The sequence below is a fragment of the Mesoplodon mirus genome, assembly GCF_964341445.2.
Source record: "Mesoplodon mirus genome assembly, chromosome: 13".
In the NCBI taxonomy this organism is placed as follows: domain Eukaryota; kingdom Metazoa; phylum Chordata; class Mammalia; order Artiodactyla; family Ziphiidae; genus Mesoplodon; species Mesoplodon mirus.
The window spans coordinates 31,285,181-31,303,177 of record NC_138989.1 but is presented as its reverse complement, the minus strand read 5'-3'; the positions used below and the strand labels follow the sequence as shown (position 1 = coordinate 31,303,177).

Below are 17,997 nucleotides of genomic sequence, written 5' to 3'. Positions count from 1 at the left end.
ACCTGCAACTTCCCAAACCAAAAGCAACTTTAGAAGATGATGGCAGTTTGTAGGGAGTACATGCAGATGAATAAAGCATTCCACCCAAGGTCTGTGGTAAGATGATTTTAGCCACTAATGTTTGATCTGCTTTGAGAGATGAGTTCGTCCTTTCGGGATTCCCTCTCTCGGGAGGGGTGATCAGCACATGGAAACTTCCACCAAGATTTCCGCCCTGCCTGGTGCAGCCTCACTGTTTCAACTTTGTTTTCAGTCTCCTCCTCACACCCAGATTCTAAGGCTCAGAGCCAAGACTTCCATCACAAGAAGTCTCTGGACATCTAGGGTGATGGTGTCCCCAAATTTTTTTATTAAATTTTATTGTAATATAGTTGCTTTACAATGTTGTGTTAGTTTCTGCTGTACAGCAAAGTGAATCAGCTATACGTATATTAATATTCCCTCTTTTTTAGATTTCCTTCCCATTTAGGTCACCACAAAGCACTGAGTAGAGTTCCCTGTGCTGTACAGTAGGTTCTCATTGGTTATCTGTTTTATACATAGTAGTGTGTATATGTCAGTCCCAATCTCCCAGTTCATCCCACCACCACCCCCGCCCCCCTTGGTAACCATAAGTTTGTGTTCTATGTCTGTGACTCTATTTCTGCTTTGCAAATAAGTTCATCTGTACCATTTTTCTAGATTCCACATATAAGCAATGTTGTATGATATTTGTTTTTCTCTTTCTGACTTACGTCACTCTGTAAGACAATCTCTGGGTCCATCCACGTCTCTGCACATGGCACTATTTCATTCCTTTTTATGGCTGAGTAATATTCCATTGTATATATGTGTCACATCTTCTTTTTCCATTCCTCTGTCAATGGACATTTAGGTTGCTTCCATGTCCTGGCTATTATAAATAGTACAGCAATGAACATTGGGGTGCCTGCATCCTTTCAAATTATAGTTTTCTCTGGATATATGCCTAGGAGAGGGATTTCTGGGTCCTATGGTAGCTCTATTTTTAGTTTTTTAGGGAACCTCCATACCCAACTTTCAATAAGAAATGACATTTGTCCAAACATCAGTCAATAAAGGAAAGCAGCTATGACTCCAATTTCAAAATATGTTATAATTTTCAATAAGAATGTTTGCTCCTAAGAGAAGTTAAACTTTCGGACAGAATACATTGAGATGTAATTATTCTTCACTAAACTGTTAGAAAAGGTATTTCTAACCTTGATTTCCTAATTTCTAAAATATTCCTCCCTTCTGAATTTTTACCGTGAATCTCGTGTCTCGGGTCCTGCAGGGAGAGCCTGGGAATGGTGCCGATAGGTTTTATAAATGAATAGATGTCAAAGAGAGAGTCACAAACCTCTCATTAAAATTCCTTTTTCTGCTATACTTGTTCATTTCTAAGCCTGTCATGTCTAAAAAAGTATCCTTAGATTTTCAGCCTTAGATTTTGATGGAGCATCTGTGCTGTGATTTGTGAGGTGAGGACATTTTAAAACTCACAGCTCTCCAAGAAATACCATGGAAAAGATGTTTGTTTTTTAACAGAAAAGAAAGAACAAAACAATAATCGCCCCATTTCTAAATGCTGTATAGAATCCGTGGAGGGAAAACATAGAGGAAAACAATGGAAAGGACATTGTCAGGGTGACGCTAACAAAAAATGGCAGCAAAGTCAGTAAGGATTTACTGTCATCGAAGTCTGAAGCTCTAATGTTAGAACAACAGTAATTGCTAGCGCTGACTGAGCACTTCCTGTTTACCTGGTGCATTGCACGTGTCAAGTCCCTAGGTCCTTAAGACCGCCCTGTTGTCAGTAGGGAGACTTGCTATGTTTTCAAATAGGGACATGGCAGACGCCCACGTGCTTTTTTAATAGCTTACCCTAGGAGAAGTGTATAAACCACAGGGAGGTGAAGTGACCAGGTAGGAAGCTACCGCTGCAATGCAGACCAGAAGTGAATGGAAGTCAGCTTTTCTGGCTAGTCCCAGAAGGAAAGGAGCAGCTTGCTTTCTGCAAAAGCATCCATTTGTTCTCTAGATGTTTCAAGGATTCCTTTTTCCATAGGGGACCCTTGCTCATCTCTGAAAATCTGGGCACTGTTAGCACAGGCTCACCGACAAATCACTGTTCCAAGGCAGGTACAGAGGTGGAGGAAATTACAGTTCTCGAGTTGTATTAACATCTCAGACCCTGGCAATATCTGCATCTGAGGGGAAATGAAAATCGTTATCTCTCCGAAAGATGGTGGCACCCTCTGTGGAAGGACTCAAACCCAGACTGATTTAGAGAGGCAACAAAGCAATTACATCAGTCGCTTTCACCTGCCTTTAAAGCAGAGCAGTCCACTTTTTGGTGGCCACCTGTGACAAGCCGCTCATTGGCATTGTGATTTTGACACCCCATCTGATGACTGGGCCTCCTTGGAAGCACCAGGGTAATGCAGTGAGGACAGGGCCAGGACCAAGTTCCAGGACCTTTGCAAAATTGCTTGATCTCATGATGTCCTGTGGCTGTGATCAGAGATAGGCATGCCCAAATCAAAAAAGTAAACTTGGACCAAGATTTATGTAGTGATTATAAACATATAAACAGTGCTGTAAATCCCTTGCAGTGCAACCCCTCTGCTACCCCATCCTCCCTGCTCAAGAAGCAGCAGAGACCCTATCAGGACCATCTAGAAGGATGAGTCTGTACATGCAGCCTTTGACTTTCAAACTGAGGAATATCTGTCTCAAGCCCCCTTCAGGGGACAAGTGCCAGGGGACAAGAGACTCCCTGAAACTCTGTGCTGCCTCCGCAGCATCAGTGGGTGAGAACATTCTCGTGAAACTGAAAGTGGGGTCCAGCTGCTCGCCACTCAAAAACCAGTAAAGAGGCAAGGTTGCTGGAAAGGAAAGTTTGCTTTATTTTGGATGCCGGCAACTTGGGCAGGGTGAGGGTGGGGGACTCCTGTCCAAAGGCTGACTCCCCCACAACTGACAATCAGTGGGCAAGAGGTTTCAGAGACAGAGGGAGGGGGCTACATGCAGAAACAGCACAGTCAGCCTTGACCGTCGTCTTGTTATTGGTCATCGGTGGTCTGACCAGAGTCATCTTGATTGCTTTAAGTACAGTTAATATTCGGTTCCAGGGTTGGTTTGTTCCCACTTCCTTGAGGCCAGTTCTCGGAATTGTGGCAGCTTATGTCATGGCTACAGCCTGGTCATCATGTAGTTAACTTCTTCCACCTGGTGGAGGTTTCAGTATCTATAAGACAGCTCACAGGAGATGGCTCAGAACATTATCTATAGCCCTTGAGGAGGAACTGAAGGTCCTTGACTGTGCTTAATGACTAAACTATTATTGTTTAGGCTTGTTGGACTGTTTTCCTTTGTTTCTGCATTTTCTCACTTCTCTGATTAAAGTTATTCTTTGGCTAAAGTTTTTCTACAGACAGAAGACAGGTGGAGGACATGGGGGGAAGGACCATAGGGTCCTGCTTGGTTTCACTCACATGTGTGGGACAGGGGCTTCCAGGCCTGAGAAGATAGACCAGATGGGAGGCGTCACTGGGCCCTGCTGAGCACAGCGGGTGTTGTCACTAAGCTTCCTTCCAGGGAACAAAGGGAAGAGGAATGAATGCCAAGAAAAGGTTGACTATCCCCAAACAGCTACCCTCTGCCTCTTAAAATTAATGCTCGACTGAAACTCACACCAAATATATCAAAATAGCCCCCTTTCTTGTATAGATATTTTATTTATTTATTTATTATTGATGTACAATATTATGTAATTTTCAGATGTATGATGTAGTGGTTCACAATTTTTAAAGGTTATATTCCATTTATAGTTATTATAAAATATTAGCTATATTCCCTGTGTTAAACAATATATTCTTGTAGCTTATTTATTTTGTATCTAGTAGTCTGTACCTCTTTTTTTTTTTTTTTTTTTGGCTGCTTTTTTGGGTCTTCGTTGCTGTGCACGGCTTTCTCTAGCTGTGGTGAGCGGGGGCGACTCTTCGTTGAGGTGTGAGGGCTTCTCATTGCAGTGGCTTCTGTTGTTGCAGAGCACAGGCTCTAGGTGCGCAGGCTCCAGTAGTTGTGGCTAGAGGGCTCTAGAGTGCAGGCTCAGTAGTTGTGGCGCATGGGCTTAGTTGCTGCATCGCACGTGGGATCTTCCTGGACCAGGGCTTGAACCCACGTCCCCTTCGTTAGCAGGTGGATTTTTAACCACTGCGCCACCGGGGAAGCCCTAGTTTGTACCTCTTAATCCCCTACCCTATCTTGCTCCCCACCTTCCCTCTCCCCACTGGTAACCACTAGTTTGTTCTCTATATCTGTGAGTCTGCTTCTTTTTTGTTGTATTCACTGGTTTGGTTTTTCTACATTTAAGTGATATCATACAATATTTGTCTTTCTCTGATTGACTTATTTCACTTAGCATAATACCTTCCAAGTCCATCCATGTTTTTGCAAATGGCAAAATTTCATTCATTTTTATGTCTGAGTAGTGTTCCATTGTATATATGTACCACATCTTCTTTATCCATTCATCTGTTGATGGACACTTAGGTTGCTTCCATGTCTTTCCTACTGTAAATAATGCTGAACATTGAGGTACATGTATTGTGTCAAATTAGTGTTTTCGTTTTGTGGGGATATATACCCAGGGGTGGAATCACTGGGTCATATGGTAGTTCTATTTTTAGTTTTTTGAGGAACCTCCATACTGTTCTCCACAGTGGCTGCACCAATTTACATTCCCACCAACAGTGTACAAGGGTTCCCTTTTCTCCACACCCTCTCCAACATATGTTATTTGTGTTCTTTTTGATGATAGCCATTCTGACAGGTGTGAGGTGATATCTCATTGTAGTTTTAATTTGCATTTATCTGATGACTAGCGATGTAGAGCATCTTTTCATGTGCTTGTTGGCCATCTCTATGTCTTCTTTGGAAAAATGTCTATTCAGGTTTTCTGCTCATTTTTTAATCAGGTTTTTTACTTTTTTGATGTTGAGTTGTATGAGCTGTTTATGTATTTTGGATATTAACCCTTTATCGGTCATATCATTTGCAAATATTTTCTCCCATTCTGTAGGTTGTCTTTTCATTTTGTTGATGGTTTCCTTTGCTGTGCATAAACTTATAAGTTTAACTAAGTCCCATTTGTTTGTTTTTGCTTTTATTTGCTTTGCTTTAAGAGACAGATCCAAACAAATATTGCTATGATTTATGTCAAAGAAAGTTCTGCCTATGTCTTCTTTCAGAAACTTTATGGTTTCCAGTCTTACATTTAGGTCTGTAATCCATTTTGACAAAGCCACCTTACTATGCCTCAGTCTTTGTGATTCCATGAGATATTGGCCTTGCCTATGGAATGTTCAGCAACAACCCAGGCTTCGAAGTTATTGTTTCACCTCTTTTTCTCCATCACTGAACTGAAGAGTATTTTTTTTTCTCTCTGCCCACTTGATCAGTGGTTTTCAGATTTTTTTTTCCTGCTTCAATTCACTTGAGGGATATGTCACATCATTAGTGGGAGCTTAGTACTGCAATGATTCTGAAGGTGGAAAGAAAAGGAGCTTTGAAATTGGGCAAATTTCCTGAAAAGCAGGTCTATTGAGGGTCCCTCCAGGGTGCACATGGCTTCACATCCCGGGAAAATCACTGTGCAGATGGTAAGAGAGCTGTGTGTCATCCAACAGGATTATTCCACCAAAAGTAGAAACCAGAAATGCCTGGCGACTTATGACCCATGGCCAGGGTGACTTCAGAAAGCTGAGTGTGCAGTGTGATCAGTGAGCACAAAGGCACGTGTCCTCGGCCAGCTAGGTGGTCAAGCACAAGGAACACAGGGTTCAGAGCCAGGCAGCCCTGGGTCCAGGCCCCAGCTGTTCTGCTTCCCTGCTGCGTGGTTGCAGGCAATCCACTTCATGCCTTCTGATCCTAAATTCCCTTCTCTATACAGTAGAAATAAAGACTTGCCTGGTAGAACTTCAAAGATGCCATAAGCATATATTATTCATATAAGACATTGCTGTGAAAAGTCACTCATTCAGAGTAATATCCAACAGAAGAAAAAACATTTTTAAGCTCAGTCAGATGTCAGGGGTACTGTTTCTGGGCACAAAACATCACATAATATTTTGGGCTCTAAACCTCAAGTCCATTATCACATAAGAAAGAGATGTTAGGTAAAGGAAGGCAATATGGCAACTATTGCCTAGAGCACCAGCTGAATCCTGCAAAGTAGAAATTACATTTGGAATTGAATTACATTGTACTAAGACATGGCCATTTGAAGTCCTGAGATTAATTAGCAAGTTCTTTAAAGATATCAGTGTGTTGGCATTTAGATTTCAGTTTGTTTAGAAATAACAGTTCCTGGGTCAAGGTTCTTGTTTCACCCAGCCCTCACCTCTCTTGCCCTTGAAGGCTCACACACTCCCTTTGGCCGCCTCTGTCCGGGACATTGATGATGGCAGTGACTGGTGGCCACCACTGCCTCTGGCCGGCCAGCCGAGCTGCCAGGGCCACCCTCCCATCGACACTCCACCCTGCGGCCTGCCCGGCAACCATAGGTGGCTTTAGTGCAATACCAATAACTAGTTTATACAGACCAAATAAAATGCAGCATTGGAAGGACCCAAAGAGGCGTATGGGTAGAAAACAAAGAAGTTCAGAGACTTTGCATGCCCCAGTGAGGGCATCTTCCTTCTTTTAGCGTGATGATTTTAGTCATTTTACGTGCACAGTTTTGTTCATATGAGAAAGGGAGGAAAACTTCGATTTCAGAAGCTTCTAAAAACAACTCGACCCTGCACTGCCTGAGAACACACCGTGCATTAGGTACAGCTTTGACCTGCATCCCGTCCTTACCGGCAGCTTTTCTGTTGAATAGGGTTTGGTGGGTTTTTTTCTCCTTTTTTAATATCTGGGAGCTGTGACATTTTTAACCGACTGCAGCATTTTGGAGTAACATTCTCTTGAGGTGGGCAACTGCGACGTATAATTATATCCTGTGGAAAATGATGGTGGTGTGAGGTGTGGGAAGGAGGTTACTGAATCACAAAAACATGTTTCCTGTTCAGAAAAAAATGGCCGTGTGTGAGATGTTCCACGTCCTTCTTCTCTGTGCCCAGGGAGCGTGCAGCATCTTTACGTGCAGTCATTGGTATTCGCTGGACCTTTGCCTGCTTTCATTTTTATTGTTTCGGAGACTTATTACTCTTGCAGTGTGGCTCCCCGGTTTGCTGCCTTTTCTCAGTATATATGAGCTAAGGTAGTCAGAGGAAACACTTCAATTACATTTTAAGCAGAGTCAAAGCCTAAGTCTATTTATGAAAATGCTAACGGTGCAGTGAGACCATTAACTTCAATCCCCAAAATAACATAAAGTGTTTTTTTTCATAATAAAAAGTCCATAGTTGGTGCGTTAAATTGTATCTGCATATTAAAAATCTGCCCTGAACACTAAATATTGCCTAAATGTGCGTGTTGTATTTAAAAATCCCTCCTGTGAAAAGCATCCCCGGAGCATGGGCCGTTGTCATGTCTCCCAAGCTGGTCCTTATGCAGCTGCTCCGAGGATGGGGCATCATCAGCTGCAAAGAAACGCCTGTGCTGTGGTTGAATTGGATTTTAACCATTAACCTGCTCATAACTTTTGTCAAGCAAAAACTGGAGAGATTAAGGAGGAATTGGAGGTTGTACTAAAACGTGAACTTAAGGGCGGGGGAAATGTTAGGAGTAGGTAAGCCAGGTATCCCCCGAGCGGCCAGAATTCATGTGCTCAGGAATCCTCTGAAGGAATTCCTTCAAGGACCCGAGCTCTCTCTTTCTCAGCAACAGCAGGATTCAAAACCTGGTTGGCTTTCCTTCCAGTAAATGTGAGAGGAACAGCTCTTCTCTAGAGCCACATAAATGATGTGGTGATTACTTACTTCCCAGGAATACTGGTTCAGAGTACGAGTCTTCTGAAAGCATTCGGTAATTCAATTGATGCCGTTTTATTGGAACACATACAGCTTTGACCTTCTTGCAGATAAAAAAGATAGCCAAAGAACCTTTTGTTCTTACCCCAAGAAAAATGCACAGCAGAAAATTGTCTGAAACGTTTGTTGATTTGCTTCATTTATTAAAAGATATTTAAAAGCCAAAAGGGCTGTGAAATAGGACATGGTAGAATGATTGTGTAGCAAAATTACTTAATTTTCCTCGGGCGCATTTCACTGGTGGGTTTATTAGTGACTACCTGTTCAGCTCATGGTCTGCAAAAAAAGAAAGGCGGTAGGTCACAGGGTCATCAGAGAAGGCTCAGTCCCTCGGGAAGACAAGGCCTGGAGGAAGAGCCACTTCTGCCTCTGGAGTCTCACGTCTGTGCCAGGCCTCACTGTGGGCCACACAGGAAGTGGTATTCTATAGCCCTGATTGACCTGCACTTCTGTCCTGATTGCTATTCTTGCTCAGAATTCCCAAGCTAGGGGCTTCCCTGGTGGCGCAGTGGTTGAGAGTCCGCCTGCCGATGCAGGGGACACAGGTTCGAACCCTGGTCCAGAAAGATCCCACATGCCATGGAGCAACTAAGCCCATGTGTCACACCTACTGAGCCTGCGCTTTAGAGCCTGCGAGCCGCAACTACTGAAGCCCATGCATCTAGAGCCTGTGTTCCGCAACAAGAGAAGCCACCGCAATGAGAAGCCCGCGCACCACAACAAAGAGTAGCCCCTGCTCGCCGCAATTAGAGGAAGCCCGTATGCAGTAACGATGATCCAATGCAGCCAATAAATAAAAAGAATTTCCCAGCCAAGAAGGCAGCCAGGGGCTTACTATGCAAAAGACCCATATGTCATGTCACAGCTTCTCTGAGTGCCCAATGGCTCTAGAGCAATAGATAAAGTTTTATTTTCTAAGTAGAAATTTAAACAGTTGACTTTTGTCCTACTGCAGGCATAAGAGGGAATCTAAAGTCTAAGGTAAATATGTTCTCAGCTATTTTGAAAATGTATGCTAATGGAAAGCCATGACATTTAAAACTGGGTCCATCTCAGAAATTTTTTTAAATGACAGTCTCCATAACAAAACAAAGCCAGGTGATCAATCCAGAAAGCCCTTTCTTCCTCTCTCTGGGCTCCCCATTAGGTATATTACTTACTTTACAAGCCAAGGATAAGAACACATAGTCTTCATAATGCAAATGTATTCATGGGAATGTATTCATGGGGAGACTGGCTGTATAATTGGAAGCAAAACTGTGCCAGAAAATGCGAGACCCGATCACCATATCTGTAGAGAGTCAGGAAACTGTGGATGGTACCAGTCATCTGATCTTTTCCTTGAAGCAGCTTTTTGTTTTGATTTTGATTTTGTTTAAGAAAAATACATTCTGCCACTTAAACTGATTCACATAATTCCTGGATAGGAAGTTGGAGAGGCTCATGGCAAGAACTCCCACTTCTACTGTTGCTCTCCTGCTGTTGCTTCCCTGCAACGATCACATTATCCTAGGAGATAAGAAAATTTCCTATTTTATGAAAGCAATCAACGGTTAAGCAAAGTTTACTTGACATCTTTTATATTGTCTTGTTGCAAACCTTCATTTGGAGACAAGAAGATACGATCTAAGTTGGAAAACAGTCATTGGTCATATGTAGATTTAACTGTATCCCCTCCAAAGCCCTTGTCGGGAGGGGTGGTCCAGGAAGAGCAGTGGACTAAGGGTCAGAAAGCATTGAGGTCTGACTCAAGCTGGTCTGCGATGATCTGGTTGTGGTCTTTCTGCATCTCCTGTCTGCAGCAGTAAAGCAGGCAGGTGGTCCTCCATGGCTGCTACTCTCATGAATAGTAGTCAAGACGATGGACTCCTCATTCTGCTCACTTACTGATGCCCGTGGTCAGTGCTCAGAGATGGAGAGCATGGGCCCCGCGCTCACAAAAACATGCAGAGGTCAAGTGCAGGGAGATTGGTTATCATCTCGTTGTTGATTTTGTCTGTTTTCTGGTCACCAGTTAATGAGAACAGTCAAATTAAAATAACTTTTTTTAGACTCGCAGACTTAGAGAACGAACTTATGGTTACCGGGGGGGAGGGGCGTGTGGGAGAGGGATAGATTGGGAGTTAGGGATTGACATGTACACACTGCTACATTTAAAAGAGATCACCAACAAGGACCTACTGTATAGCACAGGGAACTCTGCTGTACACTCTGTAATGACCTAAATGGGAAAAGAATCTGAAAAAGAATATATATATATATATATATATATGTGTATAACTGAATCACTTTGCCCTACATCTGAAACTAGCACAACATTGGTAATCAACTAGACTCCAATATAAAACAAAAGTAAATAATTTTTTTAAAAAAACAACTGTTTTTAAAAGCAAGGGCTCTTGGAATTCCTGTGATCACCATAAATGCTAAAGAAACCCAGCTGTGATGTGGGCACCTTCCCCCACGGAAAGCGTCTGTTTGTCAGGAATGGGAAGGAACTGGTGTGGCTCAGGGTGGCTTTGTCTCCGGTGGCCCGGCAGGATCTCCTTGTACTAGTGGAGCACGCGCCTCCTCCCTAATCCGTTGTTGACCCCCTCTCCATCTGTCTGTCTGTCTCTCTCTCATCCTGTGGGGAGTTAACTAGTGGCCGTGGGTCTACAGGAAGACACCCAGGTCTTCTTCAGAGTCAGGTCCCTTTTTCATCTTCCCATGAAAATAGCAAAGTCTGGAAACTTTCTGCCTTTCTGGAGAAGGCAGAGGGGAATGAAATTGTAATTACATCACGACAAACTCAAAGTATTAATAGAATTAAATTGTTATAAGGGAAGTCAAATAATAGTTATTACTCAAGGGTAAAATAATTGTCATTCATAGAGTAACAAAGACACTAGTCAGAAAAAGAGGATGACTTTAAAATCCCTGAAGCTATTTTAAATGCATATTTTATGGCGGAATAGACGTTACATGTCTAAATAAATCCTTTATCTATTCTATAACGGTCTCGTTCTAGATGGAATTAACTAACGATTTTTACTGTATTTTTATTAGCTTAATTTATTAATAATCCTGAAAATGTTTTTATTTGTTTTTGTCCTGCATTGCACAGTACCTTACCCTTCAGTTAGCAATGTATATTGTGAATCTGTTAATACAGCTCTAAGTGTGTAGTGCCTCTGATCCTGGTCTGCCTCCGTGGTTTTATTTCAAAATGATAAATACAGTGTAAAAACTATTATGATAATGAGGTGTCAACAATGACCATGACTAAGGTACCTTACTTTAAAATGGGCAATTGAATACTGTTGGTGAGAATGTAAGTTGGTGCAGCCACTATGGAAAACAGTATGGAGGTTCCTCAGAAAACTAAAAGTAGAATTACCATATGATCCAGCAACCCCACGCCTGGGCATATATCCAGACAAAACTACAATTCAAAAAGATACATGCACCCCTATGTTCATAGCAGCACTATTTACAATAGCGAAGACATGGAAACAACCTAAATATCCATCGACAGATGAATGGATAAAGATGATGTTGTATAATATATATATACAGTGGAATACTACTCAGCCATAAAAAAGAACAAAATAATGCCATTTGCATCAACAGGGGTGCAACTAGGGATTATCATACTAAGTGGACTGGGCTTTTGGGATTAGTAGGTGCAAACTATTATATATAGACTGGATAAACAACAAGGTCCTGAGATAAACCATAATGGAAAAGAATAGAAAAGAATAGAAAAAAGAATGCATATATATGTATAACTGAGTCACTTTGCTGTACAGCAGAAATTAACACAACATTGTAAGTCAACTATACTTCAATTTTAAAAAATAAATAAATAAAATAAAACGGCAATTTAAAACTCTAACTCTTACCCTTACAGTATTATCATTTCCCTCTTGGATGTGATGAAATGGTGTGTCCTGATGTTCTGTTGTGTGGAATTAATAGTGCACGGGGGACAGAGTCAGGACAGGGCTCTTTTCCAGCCACTCTCTGTTGAGGGCCGAGCTGTAGGGTAACAGCAGCTTTAACACACAGCAGTTCACAGAAAGCACGTGCACTTTTTTTTTTTTAACATCTTTATTGGAGTATAATTCCTTTACAGTGGTGTGTTAGTTTCTGCTTTATAACAAAGTGAATCAGTTATACATATACATACATCCCCATATCTCCTCCCTCTTGTGTCTCCCTCCCACCCTCCCTACCCCACCCCTCTAGGTGGTCACAAAGCACCGAGCTGATCTCCCTGTGCTATGCGGCTGCTTCCCACTAGCTATCTGTTTTACGTTTGGTAGTGTACATATGTCCATGCCACTCTCTCACTTCGTCCCAGCTTACCCTTCCCCCTCCCCGTGTCCTCAAGTCCATTCTCTACGTCTGCGTCTTTATTCCTGTCCTGCCCATAGGTCCTTCAGAATGATCTTTTTGTTTTCTTTTGTTTTAGATTCCATATATATGTGTTAGCATACAGTATTAGTTTTTCTCTTTCTGACTTACTTCACTCTGTATGACAGACTCTAGGTCCATCCACTTCACTACACAGAATTCAATTTCGTTTCTTTTTATGGCTGAGTAATACTCCATTGTATATATGAAGCACGTGCACTTTTACAGACGGACAACATGAACCCTGCAGACAGTGCCCGTGCAGGTCTCCAAGTACTCCAACTCCGCACACACCCACACTGCAGAAGTCAAGCTTTATTGGGGCATCAAAGCCCAGCAGACTGCCCCCAGACACTGCAGTCACTCATTCATTCAATGACTAATTATCGGACTCCTATCACGAAGCGTGGGCTCCACACCAACAAAAATGAGGACCACGCAGCCCCTGCCTGGAGGCATCCACAACCTGGGGCAGAGACGGTAGGATATGCCCAGCGCTGTGCACTGTGTGGTCGGGTCTGAGCCACCTGCAGGCGGCAGGGCTTCCCATGGGGTCTGTGAGCAGGCGTGTCCCCACTCCGACCGTACTAAGGAGCAGCTCAGCTGATAAGACACAAGTGGACCCATGAAAAGGAATAATGAATTGGTCCCATTGAACCGCAGACTGATTGCTCAATAGTGGCCATTGGTGGCAATGGCCAAGGTGGCCAAGTGCTTTAGCGGGGGATGGAGAGTAGTGGGGGTATAAAGGAGCTTCCGTTCTAAAGAGGGAACTTGGAAAGCCACGCTGGGGCGTGTCCGAGGATGTGAGTTCCTGGTACTACATTCTCTGGCCCCAGAGTGTTTTAGCGCGATGTTTCCACACACACGATTTGCCTTTGTGTCTTCCTCCTGCGCTTCCCTTCTTTCCCAGTTGGTGCCAGGAAATATAAGAGTAGGTACAGAAAAGACAACAAATCAGTGTTACTAAATGCTTCTTGCTACCATCCTTCTTCCCAGTACTTCCTTATAGCGTTGACTGCGTGAAGGTGAAACAGGACGTGAACTAAAGTGGAAATTAAAATCCCAGATTTTTTTTTCAGTTGTCAACTGATAGCAGAGGACATTTTCATTATAACTTGAACAGAAAAATGTATATCTGACTAATAACATGAAGATTAAAGACCCTAGGCATAATAATGCCAAATCCTTAAATAAATGGACATCTAAGCTCCATTACAAATGAAAACTCTGGCAGAAGTTCTTAGAGGATTTTAGGCTGGAAGTCATGAAGTCTTAGCTTACCTACTTTCACAGATTTAACCAAAAATAACCTTCCTTCAGTTTGCACTTGGGAAGAAAAATGATATCTTTATATCTCATAGGAGAATATTGAAAGGATGTAATGTAATTAAGAAATTGAGAGAAATGTTAAATTTTCTGTAATAAATATTCAGGTAGGATGGGGATGAACCCCCAACCATTTTCAGTAGATGGTACAGATAAATTGTAGGCTTACTCTTCAGCCCCCATCCGTGTTTGTGGCATTTTAACTAAAGGAAAACAAAAAAAAAACTAAATGAGATATTTAAGATATAAAGTAGTTTAATAATCCATTATTTCATTCCTGTGAATATTCTTTTCCTTCCTTGACCCTTGTACATTTGTTTTTGTTTTTGTTTTGCGGTACGCGGGCCTCTCACTGTTGTGGCCTCTCCCGTCACGGAGCACAGGCTCCGGACGCGCAGGCTCAGCGGCCATGGCTCACGGGCCCAGCTGCTCCGCGGCATGTGGGATCCTCCTGGACCGGGGCACGAACCCGCGTCCCCTGCATCGGCAGGCGGACTCTCAACCACTGCGCCACCAGGAAAGCCCTGACCCTTGTACATTTTTTAAGAACACCCCCCAGTCATTAAGATCCCTGTGTTTGTTTACCGCACTGAATTGTAATTTGTCATGTCACTTTTCTCTTTCTTCCAGAGCTTCTTTGAAGGGCAGTCTGCACCATGGGACTCTGCTAAGAAAGATGAAAACAGAATGAAGAACAGATATGGGAATATTATTGCATGTAAGTGTTGACAGCATCATTGTGCTGTGATGTAACTTTCTTTTCACATCTGCTAAGACTGACCACCAGCCTCATGCGGCAAGAATTTGCAGTGCAATTACTGCCTTCATCCCGCTGCAAAAGCTGGTGTGATGCTCGTATTAGGGAAAGGAAAAACTACCTAAATACCCCCGCTATGTCCACGTGTCTTGCTGTGGGGCTAGTTTTACTTTTAGATTTAAGGTTTGGATAACCTAGGTCATGTTCAAATGCTGAGACAGAAAATGCATTTTGGAAGGAGTAAACCTAACAGAGCTAATGCTTCCCATCTGCTCCATGAGAAGGAATAGACATAATGATTCGAAGCACGCCTTGCTGCCAGGAGCTTCTCAGCAGACATGAGCTCATTAATCCTCAGGACACTTGGGGTAGGGAGGTCAGTAATAGCCCCATTTTGAGGACAGGAAACTGAAACTCAGAAGTTAAATGGTAGTCCCTGTATCACAACACTCATTAGCAAAAGAGCTAGGATGATATCTCAGAAATTCCCAGTTCCTATGAAAAGGAATCGTACCAATCCATAATGCCTCGGATGGTTTTTAAATCAAGCCCAACCTCATTAATGTTCCGTAACGATGCCGGGATGCCTGGTAGATTGATGAGCTTCCTTCTTCCAGGGCTGAAGCCATCCATCCCCTGCATTAAACTGCTCAAAGCCACACGTGACTGCACCGAGGTACTGACAAGGTACTCAAGGAATTAATACTATCTCTAAAGATACGTAAATTTAGAAAACAACAATAATGTGAAATATAGAGCACCTAGCCCATCCTCCCTTATTACTTGTAAGAGAACAAACTTGAAAGGTTTGGATACTCCAGCGGAGCTATATATTATCTTTCTTGATTGTGGAAGTGCGGTTAGATTTTATCTGCCTGAGTTAACATTTTCTTGGTAGGACAGTTGAGCTTCTATAGCAGCGCCACCCAGTAGAATTTTCTGTGATTGTGGAAATGTTCTGTGTCTGTGCTGTCCGGTGCAGTAGCCTTCACCATACCAGCACTTGAAATGTGGCTGGTGGGACCGAGGAACTGAATTTTCTATTGTATTTAATTTTAATTATTTTTAATTTAGATCGTCCATGAGACGAGGGGCTCCCATATTGGATGGTGCAGACCTACAGTGTGTTTCATTTTTAACAAGAAGGGTGTCAGGGTTTACATATAATATGAACCATCCCAACTGGGCCTGAACATGTCCTGTTTTCCCTTTTGCCACTCACAAAGCCAAACCACTGGTTTTGCAGATGGCAAGTGCTAGCTTCGGGTGTCTTGTGCATTCATTTACTTAGAGCTTCATTTTTAGAGAGAAGATGTTCCCCTGAGATCTAAGGCTTCATTGCCCCTCAGTGAATTCAGTCAACACTTGGCCCCCCGAGGACCCCCAGGGTGATAGGGGTGATGTCTCTGCCCTCAGGACAGAGCAGCACAGGCAGATGAGAGACTGTGAGTCTGGTCACTCTGCACCAGGACGCAGTCCTGCGTTGGAGCTGTGTGTACAGTGCTGTGTGCTGCAGGGGCTCAGAGAAGGAAAGCATTATTCCCAGCCAGAGAGGGGTCATGGGAAGAGTCCATTGGCCAATATAGATCCTCCCAAGTTCCTTCATGTTCTCTGCAAGCCTGTTGAAGCTTCACACCCTCAGAAGAATCCAGATTTCTCAAAGTGGCTTATAGGAGCCTTCCCAGGGTTCCTTGAGCTCTGCCACTAATTCCAAGGAGGTCCACCTAGGTAAAATGGGCATTTCACAGCCATGCCACCCACGCCAGGTGGAAGAGATGTCAATGAGCCCTTGTCCTGCAGCCACCATACCCGAGGTGTGGGCTCGCCCCGAGCATCCGGAGAGCAGCGTCCAGGGCTCTGGTGTGGGCTGTGCCCAGAGACCCGGCCCCGCCCCCGTTCAGTGTGACTGACTCTGCTCCTTCCCAGTGTGTAGTTTGACGGCTGCACTTGGTAGATGCTTGGGAAATAGTTTTGAATGCTTAAAGAAAAAAATGATAAAAGCTAGCATGTGCTGAGCACGTGCTGTATGCTAGACACCCCTGTTACACCTGTTAAGCCCTTTACACCTGTTAACTCCCTCACTCCCTGTAATGATCCTGTGACATGGGTAACATTGTTTATCTATTTTACAGGAGAGGAAAACGGGGGCATAAAGAAGGTGAAAGGGTTACACAGTTAATAAGATGGGGACAAGATTCCAACCCAGGGGCAGCTCTTAGAACCACCACCCAGTGGATGCTGGATAGTCAGTCCCCACTGGCCATTAGCATCATTGCCTGTACAGGCCAGTGTCTGTGACAAGAGGCAGCTTAAGAAGACTTTCACCCCCCTCATCCCCATTCTTCATCTCCCCAGGCCACCTCCAGATAAATATACAAACTAAGTACAAAGAGTACACTCCCTGTTGAAGGCAACTTCAAGCCAAGCCCTCCAGCCCCCAGGCTGACCCCCTGTGGCCCCCTGTTCTGAAATTCTGGAGCTGCCACTGTTGTGGGCCTTCTGCAGAAATTCTTCTTCATTGGCTTCAGATCTGTTGCCTAAGAAAGATATTGGAGTCAGGGTCTAATTTATGTATTAATTGTTAGCCTATCATCACTAACCATCACTAGCTCAGAATGGGCATCACCACCAAGATCATCTTCAACTCTCAAGACCCTGCACTTAGGACATATTATTTCATTGCCCTAGGCAGGCACTGGCTGTGGTCTGTGTGCCCAGCAGAATGTTGTCAGAGGTGGAGAAGGTTTAAATCTACCTCCCACCCCCATGAATGTACTGTCTATGGGCTGGACCAGACTAGGATGCACGTGAACTAATAGGACAATGTAAATGACTAAGGGAAAAGCCTTTGGGGGCAAAAGAGAAGAATTTAGGATTGGGAACTAGAAGACACAGTTCAGAGTCTGTTTCACCACATATTAGCCAAGTGACCTTGGGAAAGTCATGAACCTTCTCAATGTCCCAGTTTCCTAAAAAGCCAGCTGTTGTGGAAATGAACTGAAATGCCACATAAAAACACCATTGATCGTTGTTACCTTTGAAAAATCACATCTTTCTTCTCTGTTACTCCTTACCCTTCCTCAGCTTAGTGGACTCAGTAGGTCATTTAAAATGGAAAAACAAAAGCAGCATTTGGAAGTCTCAGGTTGGAAATGATGAACTTGTGGATAATTGCAGGCGCTACGTTGCTCCCTAATTGTCAGCAGGATTCTGCACAGCGACCCGCTCATCACGGGCTGTGACCATGGGCTCTATTTCTGGAGAGTTTGCCTGGCTGTCGCCTTTATTCCTGATAAATCCCAGAGGGGGAGGATTTTCCAACTCTCACCTGCCTCCACCTCACCTGTTGGGCTCTTTCAGTGTTTCTTCCATCAGCTTGCGTTGTTTTTGTGCTTCTGTAGGGACAATGTCAGAAAGATGTCCTCTGCCCAGGCAGCTCTGTCCAGTCTCCTGATCTTACCCCTCAGCTGCCGTGGCATTCTGAAGGCTTTCCCCGCACACACATTGTCTTTTTTAATGTATTTTTAAAGT

At 43.5% G+C, this 17,997-nt stretch overlaps 1 protein-coding gene across 3 annotated transcripts in view; it reads left to right on the top strand.

Moving 5' to 3' along the window:
• Positions 1-17,997, top strand: part of PTPRM (protein tyrosine phosphatase receptor type M) — a 748,579-nt gene that overhangs the window by 629,695 nt on the left and 100,887 nt on the right. For all 3 annotated transcript variants that reach the window (XM_082641116.1, XM_082641117.1, XM_082641118.1), the window contains one exon: positions 14,340-14,427. In XM_082641116.1, the coding sequence (XP_082497242.1) occupies positions 14,340-14,427 (88 nt within the window). The remainder of the gene's footprint in view (positions 1-14,339; positions 14,428-17,997) is intronic.